A 15,968-nucleotide genomic window follows, 5' to 3' on the forward strand; every position below is an offset into this window, starting at 1 on the left:
GATTTTACAGTCTCTCAGGAGTACGTACTTTCCCAGTGTTATGGAGGGACACACACACACACACACACACACAGAGAGAGAGAGAGAGAGAGAGAGAGAGAGAGAGAGAGAGAGAGAGAGAGAGAGAGAGAGAGAGATTGTTATATAGTAACTATTCTGTTCTATTCTGTTCTTTAGGCTTCATTTAGTATCAACCAAGTGGACTTTCTTTCCTTTCTGTTCATGATGTTGTCATCCTTTATGACTTGGGAACACAAGCAGGGCTCAGATCAATTCAAATGAATATGAAGGGTTTGTGACCTTAGAGCAGGGTTTTCTTTGAATGCCTCTGCAGAGATCCAAGGAGGACCACCTTATGGTGGTGCGGGGCTCCATCTGACATCCTCCTCCTGTTCAGGCAACTCTGGGGTTATATAGTCTGTGCTGCCAGCGTTAACAGTGATACGAGGCATATAAATCAGCCTCTTTCAAAGTGAAGCACAGAATGCATCATAGTCCCAAGGAAGGCAGATGACAGTGGCACACCCTGGAAGTCCCAGCACTTGGGAGGCAGAGGCAGGTAGATCTCTGTGGATCTGAGGCCAGCCTGGTCTATAGAGGGAGTTCCAGGACAGCCAGGGATACACACAGAAATTCTGTCTTGGGGGGGGGGGGGAAAGAAGGAAGGAAAGAGACAGACAGACAGACCAACAGACTGACCGACTGACCAACCGACCAGGGGATAATATTGATGACAATATCTTGGAATAATTATTCAAAGTACAACTTAACTCTGGAGGTTAGTTTTTTTTTTTTTTTAAAGATTATTTGTTTATCATATGTAAGTACACTGTAGCTGTTTTCAGACATTCCAGAAGAGGGCGTCAGATCTCATTACGGATGGCTGTGAGCCACCATGCGGTTGCTGGGATTTGAACTCAGGACCTTTGGAAGAGCAGTCAGTGCTTTTACCCGCTGAGCCATCTCGCCAGCCCCTGGAGGTTAGTTATTAAAAGGAATTTCTCTCTTGGGAGAATGCTGTCACAGCTCACTCACATACAGCGGGTCTATGCTCCTCTTATCAGTGGTGAGCTTAGAAACAAGTGTCAAGTTTGAAATTTGATCTGCTAAGCTGGGGCACTGTTGCCTGAACTCTGCTGGGGCCTCACATAAATCCATGTGCAGGTTTTCCTTTTGTGGGAAGAAAAAAGCCATACCTCCAACAGAATAGGGTGAAAATCTATAACTATTTCAAGTTTTATCTGGAAATTTGGCCTGGACCTATGTAGATGAGGCTGGCCTTGAACTCACAGAGATCCATCTGTCTCTGTCTACCAAGAGCTGGGATTAAAGGCACATGCCACCATGGCCGGTCAAGTTTTATCCTTTTGAATATGACAATAAATCAAAATAATTAAGGGATTTCTCAGGTCAATGAAATTGCCATGGACTTTGTGACTTGGGACAGCTTGGTCTATTGCTAGAGTCTGATAAATGTCTGATTGTACATTGGATAATAGACATAGTTGTATGTGCACAACAGAGGCACTGAATGCAATGGGGAAGCAACAGCTGATCAAAGATGTCTGCCCACTAGGACAAATAGTACTAGCAGATGAGTTTGGGGTGTCAGGTGATGGTGTCAGGCCAAACCTCCATAGCCTGAAAGTTCGCTTATAGTAGGAAATGGAAATTCTGTCACTGAATATGACAGCAGACTCGCTGATTGGAAAGCACGATACAGGTAGACACTCCTCATGACCCATATGGCTTTCCAACTCTGGAAAGGACTATCATCATTTATTTCATTTGTTCAGTAATAACTGTTTACACACACATACACACACACACACACACACACACACACACACACGCTAGCTTTACAAAAATGATATCACACTGTCCTAACGATTGTCTTAATTTTTAAATATTTAAGATGGACATTTTTGCCTAGATCACGTGGATCAAGCTTACCTATTTAAATCTCTAGGCATTTATTTCAAGGTTTGTGCACTAATTTTCTAGTGATCATCTAGTCCAAGACGGGTGAGTTCCTGTTTGGTTTTTGCCTTCTCAAGTCACCTTTCCTCTGTGCTTACATGCTTAGCTCTTTACAGTGACTTCCTAGAATTGGAATTTCTGGGTAAAGTGGCTTGTACTTTTAAATACAATAGCAGGTTTCCTTTGGCAATGACATGGAGGTCTCTACACACCTCTCACAATAGTGAGAATCACTAATTCTTTAGAAGACCGCTAGGAGGGACTCAAAAATCTACCTTTAAATTTTGTATTTTTAACTAACTACATAGAATGTCTTGAGATTTCCCTTTAAATGATTATTTCCATAGCATAATGTGACATTTGAAATAAACCATCTTGGTTTGACTGAGAAGGAAAAGTGTCCCAACCACACATTGTTTCTCAATTTATTTCAGAACTACATTCATACCCACCTCTTTCTACGTTTGCAGATGCCATCAGAATTAAGTCCAGCACATGTTTAGTTATGAAACATATCACACACAGGGAAATACTAGTTAGTAAATTCTGTCTGCCCTACACTCCTGTACCTTGACATCTATAAAAGTCACAAAATATACAAAACAGAACACACACAATGGCTTTGAGTTCTGTACTTTTCCAGGGAGACCCAGCTGTACCCACAGGGAAGGAACCAGCACTATTTTCAAGTGTTTGCTTGCTGAACTCCACAGCAAGGTCCCTAAACCAGTCATCAATGAGACCATCAAGTTGGACAATGCTGCTAATTGGTGGGCAGACTTCTTATAGTATTTGCATTTTATCACCTTATCATAGCTGTAATTATATTAAATATGGGTAGGCTAACAAATTTACTTTTGAGGGAAAATTTACTATGCACCGTGACATACATCATTATTTACATGTACAAGGCCACCACACTCAAATACAGCAAAGTTGTATCTAAAGGCTTTTACAGAACTGCATACACAGAGGTTTGGCTATCACCCACTTATCATCCCACTGTTTGCCTAGTTGCCGTAAAACTGTGCAAGATGCCACTGAATCTTAGAGCTCTGTTATGTCATAAATGAGACTTTGTAGAGTCAGACTTTATATATGAGTAATATGAAATAAAATGTTATTTTATTTATAATGGAGTACATAAGGCATAAAGTACTAAGATTATCATTTAAACTTGTGTAAAAGTGTAATCAACTATCACTGGGCTTGTCTGATTTGAAGGGAAGGCACAGGACTGAATGACCTTAGTCATTGTTTTGTAGCTTTAGGAGACAAAGTCCTCCAACTGAAACTCCTAATATAAAAGATATATCCAAGCCAGGCATGGGTTTGCAAGCTTATTATTCCAACACTCAGAGGCCAGGGTAGGAATAACTGCTAATCCAGTCAAGTCTGGGCTGGTCTACAAGGAGATCATGTCTTTGAGGTAGGGGTGTGTGTGTGTGTTTAATACATCCTCTCACAAATGCACATGGTCCTAGATGAAAATGCTGAGCTTTTGTTCTTGGAGAATACACACCGTTAACATTCAGGCATCTCTGTGTTCTGTGCAACCCGTTCTTTTCTCTAGTCATGCCATGGGCCAGAGCTTTTACCAGGTGCTCTCTGAAAACTAACCCGGTACCCACTGGGACAAGGCAGGGGGTGGGGGTGGGGAGTGGACAGAACCATCCTGAAGCCAGCAGGGATAAGCTGTGTGAATAGCACTCTTTTTTTTATTTTTTTGGTTTTGGTTTTGGTTTTTCGAGACAGGGTTTCTCTGTATAGCCCTGGCTATCCTGGAACTCACTCTGTAGACCAGGCTGGCCTCGAACTCAGAAATCCTCCTGCCTCTGCATCCCAAGTACTGGGATTAAAGGTAAGTGCCACCATTGCCCGGTGTGAATAGCATTCCTAAGGAGCCCAAGAGCAGCCTGGGAGGATGGATCAGTGATGAGAGAAGCCCTAGCGAAGGGACCATGTGAAGAGGATGGGGAAGATGCACAGGCCATCAAGATGGAACCCAACCTTCAAATGCAATGGTGAGCCAATACATTTCTTTTGTTGGTAGAACCAAGAATGGAGTGTTAGCATGGAAAAGGTGGCTGCTGGTTGTTGGTGTCCTAGAGGTCATGCCACAACGTTCATGTAAAGAGGGGACTTTTATGAGGGTGAGGGTAGCAACTAAGATAAACCACCCTAAAACTCTAGTTATTATTTGCAGAAATACAACAGTCTATGTAAATTTTCATTCTAGCAAAAGAAAGATGAGCCCCAAACTGCCAGGGTGACATTCTTAAGGTCTCTCTTTTTGTTGTTTTGAGACAAGGTCTCTCTATGTAGTCCTGGCTGTACCAGGGCTTGCTATGTAGACCAAAATCTTCTATTTTAATGATGTTCTTATGCTTAATGTGAAGAGAGAGAGAGAGAGAGAGAGAGAGAGAGAGAGAGAGAGAGAGAGAGAGAGAGAGAGAGAGAGAGAATACATAGGGTTTTACAACTTAGAAAGATTCACACAATATTTACACCAGATTTCCCCCTTAACACAGGATATTCTTTTTGGTTTCTCTGCATAGCCCTGGTTGTTCCGGAACTTGCTCTGTAGTTCAAGTTGGCCTCAGACTTGGAGATCCACCTGCCTCTGCCTCCTGGGTACTGGGACTAAAGGTGGGTGACACCATAACCCTGCTAAACCATCTGTTTAAAAGTAAATCTAATTAAATTTATTCTTTATGTACTTACTATCATACCAACCAAATTGAATGATAATAGGTTATAAGATCTAACAGGCTGAATAAAATCACAGACTGTAACCTATTTAACAATAAGAAAAAAACTCTCCAATGATCCCAAACTTTTCCAACAATCTACAGAACTCTGTAAAGCCAGAGGCCTGGTCTGGCTGTGACATCATGTTCTGAGTTATCAACTTTCCCCGGAGAACAAGGCACACAACTACTAGCCTTACAAATTCTAAGTTAAAAAAAGAATCCTAAGAAAATGGGTATCATATATGCCACAAAGGAAGGCAGGAGCTCTGGGAGAAGATATTAATATAACACTCATATGGAACTTCACACGGAACATTTCCAGCAATGCTCTTCCTTCTGTAGGAAAGGTCAGTTGTGTGAACCGTCTGATCTGAAAGAACAAAAGAAACAGCAAAGTCCAGCAAAAACGACTTTATTTTGAAAAGTCTTTTATTTCTCAGTACAGAGATTATTTAAAAAATTAATTTCATACATCTTCTAGGCTAGTATGTAACAGTCTCCGTTCACACTGGCACAGATTTAGTGGCTGTCAGCAGTCTGCATCTGAAACGACGCCCTTGCTCATTACTGTTTTTGTGTTTTAAGTTCAGTGATGATCCAGTTATTGCTTTGTTAATGCTCTTTGTCAACGAATATTTTTAAACATCCAGTCATGTTTTCCAAATCAGTGAAAAGTATGAGATTCTTGGCCAAAGACGTTAACCATCCCCCATGAATTTCGGTGAATGTAATTACAGATAATGTGATAATAATCACTTCCTAAATTGGTTTCTGAAAATATAACTTAGATTTAATGCTATTATTTTAGATATCGTCAATAACTACTATCCACAAAACATTTTAATGTCATTACTTCAGTCAGGACCAACATATATGAAATAATTGTTAGCCCTTGACTTATGTCTTATCATAAACTTATTTATTTTGCCCTCTTCATTTGTCTTAGTGGCTCAGAAAAATATAAATCCAAATAAATTAGTGATCCAGAACTTTGAGCTTTTTGATCAGGTTTGGACTGGTTGTCAAGACAGATGTCTAGACAATGCATTACATGTTAATGAGACAAAACGGGTAATGTCAGACAAAGCAGCGACAACACTGGACCCAGCATGAAATGAGGGCAAATCAAGTACTGCTACACGTAAAGAGAAGCGTAGGCTCTGAGTATGCTCCGGGACAAGAGGGGCACGCAAGTACTGAGCATGCTCGCAGACAAGAGGGCACACAAACTGTAAAAACTAAATAAAGTGCCTATGTTTTATAAATTTCACTTGAATATTGGATCATCTGAGCTAGTTCCTTCTCTTAGAGCCATATATATGGTCATCTCAGACATCAATACGCATTCCGTATTTTGAAGACATCGTTTGTCTGGTCCCTGTTAAATACATCAGGAATGAGCACAGGTGTGGCAGAGACAATGTGCTTATTACATAAAACGAGAAGGGCAAAGGAGGAGTTTTTCCAAATGGGCATATCCACAGGCCGTGACGGATTCCATCGCGGATATGGTGTGAGGTCCAGGAAAGGAATATCATCCACGGGAGAAAACGCCACGAGTCTCTGAGCTTGAACAAGTGCACGGCGAGCTTCACACTCAGGACCGTGATGGGTATCACAGTGGAGCAGTGAAGGAAAGGTCTTCTCGGAAGAGTCAAAGCGGCCTGAGGGGAGAAGGAGCTGCTAGTATCATTTCCTCCTTTGTCAAATCTCACAGCTGCCTCTCAGTATTTTAACATACTCAGCAACAACCGCAATGCAAACAAAACAACACCGCAGACCCGCCTAACACATGGTTTCCAAGTCAATGGCTTCTCTTTCCACTCTCTATGGTATTCTAAAGTAAAAGTGAGTTGTTGCTTTTTTGTTTTTTGTTTTTGTTTTTCAAGACAGGGTTTCTCTGTGTAGTCCTGGCTGTACTGGAACTCACTCTGTAGACCAGGCTGACCTCGAACTCAGAAATCCACCTGCCTCTGCCTCCCGAGTTTTTTTAACTTAAAAAATTTATATCCTAAGCATGTGATTTATGTAATTAAGGTTTAAATAATATTCAAAATGAAAAACATTTCTATTTATTTATGTGTATGTATCTTTACTTCCTGAGCTATCTTACCAGCCCAACTCAAAGTTGTTTTTCCCCTGAGATTTAACTTTTTCCCTTTATGTGTGTATGTGTGTATAAGTATTGTTGACCTGGAGCCAGAAAAGGACATTGGGTCCCCTGGAACTGGAGTTATAGGCAGTTGCGAGCTGCCACCTGTGTGTTGGAAACTGAACCAGGTCCTCTGCTCTTAATCATAGAGCCATCCTTCCAGTCCTATTTTAAAGTTTCTAATTGATAAATGATATGTGTACATGTCTACGGAGGTCAATGTGACATTTCCTACATGTATATAAAGTGTGATGGTTGTATTAGAGTAAGTGGTATATCCTTCACCTCAACAATTAACATGTGTGTGTGTGTGTGTGTGTGTGTGTTGAAAATACAACTCCTACTCTCTGGCTACTCTGAAGCAGACATCGTCTACTACAGTGCTATAGACATTAGGAGTTCTTCCTTCTGTCCAGCCTCAACCCTGTGTCTGTGACTCATCCTCACTCCATCACTTCCTAGTCTATAATTTGTGCTTTTTAAGAACTTCTTGAAACATCTAAGAGTATATACACACAGCAAATAAAACATTCCTTCATTAATGCAGGACAAAGGGAGAACTTATAACTTTTATTATAGCCATGAAGACATTCAGAATTTCCTACGAACATTTGAAAGATTCTCTTGCTATTTAAGTTATTGTTCCCTATGCTGAAGCTGAGGGAGTAGAATATTCACTTTCCCTTAAAGGGGGAAAAGCAAAAACTTATCTTGAATCAGCAGTTATTCCTCCTTCCTGACTGAGCTTCCGGGTCAATGACTGACTCTGACACATACTTTGATTCTGACAAAACGAAGAAGTGACACTTTATCCACCAGTCGGCAGATAGTTACTGAACACCTACTAGGTGGACCAGGACAGTGGCTAACAAGGCAAAATCCTTGCTTTTAGCCTACACTCCTTTTCTGAAATGTGTGTAAATCATAGCATATAAAAGGCAGGAAAATCTTTTGATATTTAGAACATATAATATTTAGAAAATGTTAACTGAGATACCATTTTAAGTTTAGTTTAACTTTGCAAGACTTGTCATTACAAAGCTAAACACTTGAAGGCCCTGATATGATTTTTGATTTTTCCACCAGAGACTACTGTAGCCAGTCTGTTGAAATGAATATTTTTGGCCTTAAGTAAGACTGGAGAAGTTAAACCAACTTAAGTCATTCCCCAGGAATGAGAATAATTATAAAACTATTCATCAATGGCATGCACAGGAGATGCACAGTAAGACATAAAGGGTAAGAGGAGAGTGTAAGTGTGGTTATGAAGACAGAACACTGACCCGGGAAGACTAGGAGCAACAACCGTTCACTTTCAGCAGCTGCTCCATGGGCCAGCACTGGACCTCTCAGCACAATTAATAGTTCTTACTTATGTCTATATGGGTCTTTGTGACAGCAAATTTTTATTAGCGATGTGTCTCTGTGCATCTTTAGGGAAGTGTAGACACCCAAAAAAAGTTGAATGAATTAGCATTCCTATTTTAAAGGAAGACATTCTCTCTAGCTTATGATGGCTATAAAGATCAGCAGGGCAGTACCAAAGACATTAAAGCCAGAAAAGTTGACTACACTGACGTCTTACCTGTAAAGATAGGGATCTAGCTTGAAAAAAATGGTCGACATCGATAACAGACGCTAAAAATCCCGCTAAAAGGACTTCTCCAAAGTCAGACTTCTTCCTGATTCCAGTGACTACTGCCCACGACCACATGCCGATCACTCCGTGTACTATGTTATCTGAGAGGGCGCGAAGCCAGTCATTGTGCTGAATTATGGGAAACCGAAGAAGTCTGTCGGCTACTAAGCAGAAGATCCCCAGACCGATGCTGGAAATGAGGGATTCTGTGCTACAGCACGGTGGTAAAGCAGGAGTCTTTTCAACTTTGGATGCCATCGTAAGCTGTGTCAGTATGGTAAAAGCCATCAGGAACCAACAGGCAATCCTTGTTCTCATTCCTTGCATCCTAAAATAGAAACCAAAGAAAAATATGGACGCCAGGATCACAATATAATATGTAAACAACCAATATCAGCAGAGAAAAATAGTGTCCCTTACATGGCGTACAATATACTGTCTGGACAAAATTAAAAAGTCAGTTTTATAGGAGAAACAGTTTATGCAGTACCAAGGAGAATTTCAGAAAGCTCATGGAATGTTATTTATTCTGGCTAGGCAGTTAAAGAACTCCTTCAGGATGTATATGATTGGACCGTGGACATCCGTTGTATCTGTGCACTGGCTTAGCCATAACCACCACTGGAAGTGGCGAGAGTCATGACCCCAGCACAGTTACTTGACACAGTTCCAGCAAAGCTAAGAGGATTGCTGCCACTGCTGTCCTCTCTCTCACTTTTGATTTTTGGTCTCTGCGTGTTGGGTGATTGTGAACTTCTGCATTATGATACATTTTATGTTTTCTCCTGAGGAAAAAAAATTATATCCGAGTCTTTTTAGGAAAATTCTTACGTTATCTTTATCTGGCCGCTATTTGGAAGGCTTTCTTATGCCCTGGAGATCATTAAGCACAGATACGCACATAGCTAGATGAGGCCCTTACTCCAGGAACCTTTCTTGGACTATCTGTCCAGTGTATATGGTGCAGGGTAAACAAACCCTGACTGGCCAGGGGAATAGGTTGCATATTCAAGGCCTCTTATTATAGGCTTAGGGAACTCTGAAAACATAGTTTAAAGATAGGGGGTTGTCTTAGTTAGGGCTTTACTGCTGTGAACAGACACCATGACCAAGGCAAGTCTTATAAAAAACAACATTTAATTGGGGCTGGCTTACAGGTTCAGAGGTTCAGTCCATTATCATCAAGGTGGGAGCATGGCAGTATCCAGGCAGGCATGGCGCAGGAGGAGCTGAGAGTTCTATGTCTTCATCCAAAGGCTGCTAGTGGAAGACTGACCTCCAGGCAACTAGGGTGAGGATCTTATACCCACACCCACAGTGACACACCCATTCCAACCAGGTCATACCTATTCCAACAAGGCCACACCTTCAGATGGTGCCACTCCCTGGTCCAAGGATATACAAACCATCACATTCCACTCCCTGGTCCCCATAGACTTGTTCAAAAACATGAGTCTATGGGGGTCATACTTAAACATAGCATAATGCAAAATGCATTTAGTCCAACTTTCAAAGTCCTCATAGTCTATAGCAGTTGCAACAATGTTAAAAGTCCAAAGTTCAAGGTCTCTTCTGAGATTCATTCAACTTAATTAACTGTAATCCCCAAAGCAAGGCAGGAAACCAGCTGGGCAAACTCCAAACTCTGCATCTCCATGGCTGATGTCAAAGTGGTCTTCAGATCTCCACTCCTTTTTCATCTTTGTTGACTGCAACAAACTGCTTTCTCCTTGGCTGGTTCCACTCCGTTAGCAGCTTTCCTCAGCATGTATCCCATGGCTCTAGCATCTTTAACATCTTTGAGTCTCCAAGGCAATTTCAATATTACAGCTTTTTCTTTCAGTGTCTGGGATTCCACTTGATCTTTTGGACTCCTCCTAAGGGCTGGCATCACTTCTCCATCTCTGTCCTCTGTAGCACTCTATGCTCAGGTTGATCCACTCCACTACAGCTGCTGTTCTTGGTAATCATCCCATGGTACTGACATCTCCAATACACTGGGGTGTTCCACTCCAACTAGGCTTCACCAATAGCCTCTCATAGGCTCTCTTCAGGGTGCCAAGCCTCAAATCCTTTGCATGACCCCTTCAGTCCTGGGCCATCAACTACAGCTGAGACTTCACCTTCTCCAATGGCCTTCCCTGGCCTCTCACAGTGCTAAGCCTCAGCTTCTCTCCATGATCCCTACATTCCTTCACAAGCAGTACCACCTGAGGACTCTTACACATTACCAAGTCCAGCCACAGCATGAGGTACAACCTTGGGTATCTCTGGAACACAGCTTCTTTGTGCTCCCAGAAAACAATTTCCAGAAGATTTCACCTCAGTGATGCTGGTCTCTTCTTAATCACTGCTAATTCCTTAGCTCCAGCTAACCAGCATCAATTTTCCCAGTAGTTCCTTCCATTCTTAACTCTAGAGCCAGAGCCACATGGCTGAAGCTGCCGAGTTCTGCTGCTTACAGGAACTAAAACATGATCTCCTTGTACTATTACATTATCGCTAGCTTTATGTTTTCTAAATCCTTCACTGCCTAAGCTTGGCTATCCTGGTCCTTGCTCTGTAGATTGACCTTGAATGCAGAGATCAGCATGCCTGTCTCATGGGATTAAAGGTGTGTACCACCATGCCTGGTTCTAAATTCAGCTGGGTAGGGTCTTGCCCCAAGGTCCCACTCCCTTAATCTATTATTTCCTAGAACACAGGATTTTGCTCCATTTCACTTCCTGGTATGCCTTTAATACTCGAACCATATATTTTATATTTTGCCTTTCTAAGCTTGCTATGCTTGTTCAAACTTCTCTTTGTGAGACTTAACCAGAGAACAAAGTCAATTAATGCAATTAATCCAAGTCTCTTCATCTTAGCCTCAGGCAGACTTTTCAGACAAGGGTAAAAAGTAGCCACAATACCACATTCTTCACCAAAATACCACAAAAACAGTCTTTATGCCACATACTGAAATTCTTCTCCTTTGAAATTTCTTGGGCCAGGTCAACACAGTTCAAATTACTCCCAGCAACAAAGTCTTCCATATTCCTACTAGGATGACCCATTAAGCCCCATTTAAAGCATTCCACTGAGTTCCAAATCCAAAGTCCAAAAATCTGCATTCTTTCAAATAAAAGCATGGTCAGGCCTCTCACAGCAATACCCCACTCCCTGGTACCAACTTCTGTCTTAGGGTTTTACTGCTGTGAACAGACACCATGACCAAGGCAAGTCTTATAAAAAACAACATTTAATTGGGGCTGGCTTACAGGTTCAGAGGTTCAGTCCATTATCATCAAGGTGGGAGCATGGCAGTATCCAGGCAGGCATGGTGCAGGAGGAGCTGAGAGTTCTATGTCTTCATCCAAAGGCTGCTAGTGGAAGACTGACCTCCAGGCAACTAGGGTGAGGATCTTATACCCACACCCACAGTGACACACCCATTCCAACCAGGTCACACCTATTCCAACAAGGCCACACCTTCAGATGGTGCCACTCCCTGGTCTAAGGATATACAAACCATCACGGGGTCCTACAGGTTATATCTCTGAAGGAATCAAACTCAGTAAGATAGATTGACTAAAATAAACTTCTCATACTTTATAGCATAGATAATGAAACATACAGTAAAAGAAGTTAGGTATATAGTGTTTGCTATTTATAAAAAGACCCGTTCAGATATTTTCTGTTTGTCTGGAGTGGTTAAAACACTGCTAGCCTAAAAGCAGGCTGTCGTATAATAAATGTATTTGGTTTGGAGGATATATTCTTTAGATTCTTTAAATTGTAGTAACAGGGCTAATAATAGTAATAATAATAATAATAATAAGGTTCTGTTTGTATTTTCTAATTGTAACTGAACTTGTAACCCTGGACATGTAATGAAAAAGATCAAATGCATAATCTGTTCCATTTGAGTAACCATTAGTCAGTCTGTCTTTGAAACTTGTATAAAGAAGCACATGGCTGCTCGTCAGTCAGAGCAGCAGAAATGTCTTGATTTCTAATAAGTCAGAGCCACAGAAGAGGCCCGATTGCTAGCTAGTCAGAGCTGCGAAATCCCCCTGACCATTGACTGACTCCCTCTCTCCCCTCAACTTCTCCTTATCTCTTCTCCAAGCCGCCCTGTCAGCAAAGACCCTAAGACCCTAGGCTGAGGAAGCGCCCTCCCTCCAAGAAGGGGCAGTGCACCCAACAACTGCTTCCGTATTTTTGAAAAACAAATATCTCCTTTTAAGTCTGGAGAGATGTCTCCGTGGCTAAAGCACCTTTGCTGCTCTTTCAGAGGACCTGAAACACCTATAACGGGATGCTCACAACTGCCTATGATTCCTGGTCTAGGGGATCTGATACTTTCTTCTGGATATGTATGTGCACACACATGGTGCATATGCATATACAAATAAATACCTAAGTCTTAAAAAAAAATGTCTCTTCTTTTTGGGAAAAGTGCTTGCCCCAATACCTAAACTCTAGTGCCTGCCTCCCTAGCAGCAGTGTCTACTGTAGTGATAAGGGTCACCCAAGCTAAGCCTGCCAGACTCCTTTTCCCAAGTAAACCTGATGTGGACTGGTCCACCTTCCCTTGGAGGCCACAGGCTTCAAGACACAAAAGAGCTGGGGACAAGAAAGCCCGAGAGAAGTCCTTAATCTCAGCATTCTACAGGGACGGGTCTGCACGGTGTTCTGGGTCTACATAGAGAGACCCTGTCTTTAAAAATATCTCAAGAAAATACAAAGACAAAAAGCTAATAACAAAGACTTTAGTGTCCAAGGTTTTCAAGCATGGCCTAGTTTCTATAGATCACACTTCACTTCTAAGAGCTACTCTTCTAGCTCCCCAACAAACAATCCATTTTCTATTGCCCAGAACAACAAGCTCCAAACCTTAAGCTTATGTGAAAAGGGAAGGAGTCTGGAGAGATGGCCAGCAGTTAAGACACAGTCTGCTCTTCCAGAGGATCTGACTTCAAGGCCCAGCAACCACATGGTGGCTCACAGCCATCTGTAATGGGATCCCGTGCCCTCTTCTGGCTGGCAAGTATACACACAAATAGAGCACTCATATACATAAAATAAGTAAATATTTTTTTAATAGGCAAGCATAATTCTGAGCTGAGTTCTAATCTGCCACAGCCTACTGAAATAAATAATTGGTCCAATTGTCAAACGCTTCAGTGCTGTGCCACATCTGAGTTTTAACATTTTTATTGTATTTTTGGATATTTGCTTGCATCTTGTAGTGCTTGTAGAGGTCAGAAGAGAGGATGGGACCGGAGTCACAGTCTTGTGAGCTGCCATATGGGTGCTTGGAACTAAACCCGGGTCCCTGCAAGAGCAGCCAGTCCCTTGAATGGACAAACAGACCACAGTTCTTCACGCTGATCTCTACTTTTCTGTATGTTTGACACTTTCACTTAGAAACGTTTTAAAACAGAATATAATGGCTCTTCAGCAGTTCAGTGGTTGTTTGGATGGTGTGTGTATGTGTGGGGCATTTGGGAGTACAAAGTGCTGGATTTAGGTCTATTGTCCCAGCACTCAGGGAAAAATCACGAGCTCCGCGATATTCCTAGATCAACATTCCCAGATCAACAGGAAGAGCATAAAGAGACCATGTCTCAAAAAGCAAACAATCAAGCAACATTATCACAACAAACAAAAACACCCCCTGACCCAAACTGCCTTTATTAGGCTTTACAAACCAGTCCTCAAACTATAGTTGCTGTGTAAGTTAACACATTTAAGTTGGGTGCCAAAATATCAAAAGCAGATGTCAGATCTAATGCTGGTAATTAATAAAAGGAATAAACACAAACCTTTTTTCACTTCACCATAACTCTAAGGCCATCAGATCTCTCTCCGCATGTAATATAGCGCTTGTGACTACTACAAATAAAATATACAATTAAGCGTTTCAACATGTTTCTGTTCTAAGCAAATTCCTCAATTCATGCTTTTCTGAGGTCCGTGTGATCTAGTAAGTTTTAGATTTAAAAAAAAAAAAAGATTTCTAAAATGTAGACTGTCAAACTGGACAGGGGGCCTTAGTACTTAGCTAACTCTTAGGGCTCTTCTGCTCACAACCACCCCACCCACCAGCTCCCCGCCTTCGGGTTGGAAAAAACGCAGAGCCATGAAGAGCAGCGTCTACGGGGTCCGGAGGGCGAGAGAGGGAGGACAGGGTAGGTAGGGAGGTGTGAGGCTCTGAGAGGCTCCGAGTCAACCCTGAGCCTTTCTCCTCCTGAACCCGCAGCCCTGACCCGGGACTTGATTTTCCGCCTTGCCCAGCTCCGGCCTCCCTCTGGACACACGGCGGTCCATCCGTCCCTCCCCGCCAGGCAAGCCGCAGCTCAGCTCTACCCAGCGCGCTTCGCGGTAGGCGGGCAAGCCAACAGCGCCCCGCCCCTCGGCCGCACCATAGAGAGGCGCGCGCCGGCCGGCCAGAGCGGCCGAGTCCTCCGGGCCCCCGCGGACGCCGGGATGCGGGTTGCTCGCGGAGCAGCGCTGGTCGCTCACTGGATGAGCCTGAGTCGGTGGGTGCTCACAGGATGAGCCGGTGGCTGCCGTGAGTTCTACACGCCCTCAAAGCCAGACGGAAAAGTGGAAAACGTCCCGTCGGTTTCTTTGCTTATAGAATCACCCACCTCACCACGATGCACACCTGTGATGGCAGGCAGCCAGGATGGAGAAGTCCCCTCACCGGTTGCAGGGCACACCGTGGGTCTGGGGCTCGATGGCTCAGAAGTTCCTAACTTCTTTCAGTGGATGCCACAGGTCTGGGGATGCCACAGGGCAGACGACGCAGGATCGCGCGACTTGTCAGACCAGACACACCTCAGTGCTTCACCGCCCCCTTGGGGATTTCCTCATATCTTTGCTACCACGCCGGCGGGGGCGACACGGGCGTTGGGAGGCGGCTGGTCTTAGGACATCAAGGGCATAGCAAGAAGGCTCAGCGGTTAAGAACACTGACTGCTCTTCATACAATGCATCCTGAATCCTTCTGTTGGGCTAGGCTACAGAATAGCTTCAGATGAACTATTCCAGCAGAGGAGCTCCTTTACTGAAGGGTACTGACCAAGTGGAAATATGCTGGACACATAGTGATATATTTCAACTAGGAGAGGCTAACTTTAATGAGGTAGTTGGGACGATCATAGATGGAATGGCCCAAGTTCAAGGCTGGATCATGACAAGAACTGTTGTGGACCAACCGTCAAGGGGAGAAAGACTCTTCAGGGGGTTTTAAACACCCCCTACCCTCCTGAGACCCGGCTTTCCTGCTTCCTGAGTTCCTGCTCTGGTTTTGGGGGGTCTTTTTCCTCTGAGCCTCTGCCTCATGTGTTTCCTCACCCCCAGTAAACACTTTTCTCCAACTGCTGGGTCTGTCTGTGGCATGAGATTGCTCTGCTGCCCTTTGTGGGCTTCAGAGTTCCTGCGTTTGAACAGA

The 15,968-nt window shown here is 43.1% G+C and overlaps 1 protein-coding gene across 6 annotated transcripts; it reads right to left on the reverse strand.

Moving 5' to 3' along the window:
- Positions 1 to 5,129: 5,129 nt before the first annotated feature.
- Positions 5,130 to 15,618, reverse strand: Tmem267 (transmembrane protein 267). 6 transcript variants are annotated; one of them, XM_021181025.3, is made up of 4 exons: positions 14,879 to 14,895; positions 14,335 to 14,404; positions 8,471 to 8,852; positions 5,130 to 6,397 (listed from the first exon to the last, which is right to left on the reverse strand). In XM_021181025.3, the coding sequence occupies exons 3-4, from the start codon at positions 8,849 to 8,851 to the stop codon at positions 6,062 to 6,064; spliced, it is 717 nt and encodes a 238-aa protein (XP_021036684.1). In that variant the 5' UTR covers position 8,852; positions 14,335 to 14,404; positions 14,879 to 14,895; the 3' UTR covers positions 5,130 to 6,061. The 6 variants fall into 6 exon arrangements, with proteins under 6 accessions (XP_021036684.1, XP_021036682.1, XP_021036683.1 ...); XM_021181023.3 differs by lacking the exon at positions 14,879 to 14,895 and adding an exon at positions 14,779 to 14,872; XM_021181024.3 differs by lacking the exon at positions 14,879 to 14,895 and adding an exon at positions 14,615 to 14,872.
- Positions 15,619 to 15,968: the final 350 nt, after the last annotated feature.

The sequence above is a fragment of the Mus caroli genome, unplaced genomic scaffold, assembly GCF_978045245.1.
Source record: "Mus caroli unplaced genomic scaffold, Mus_caroli_1 scaffold_15, whole genome shotgun sequence".
In the NCBI taxonomy this organism is placed as follows: domain Eukaryota; kingdom Metazoa; phylum Chordata; class Mammalia; order Rodentia; family Muridae; genus Mus; species Mus caroli.

Excerpts from the sequence above, each read along its gene's own strand:
- Tmem267 (XM_029468449.2), bottom strand. The coding sequence starts at position 8,851 with ATGCAAGGAATGAGAACAAGGATTGCCTGTTGGTTCCTGATGGCTTTT. Across the intron at positions 6,398-8,470 it reads CTAGATCCCTATCTTTACAG|GCCGCTTTGACTCTTCCGAG; the intron begins GTAAGACGTCAG and ends TTCTCCCCTCAG.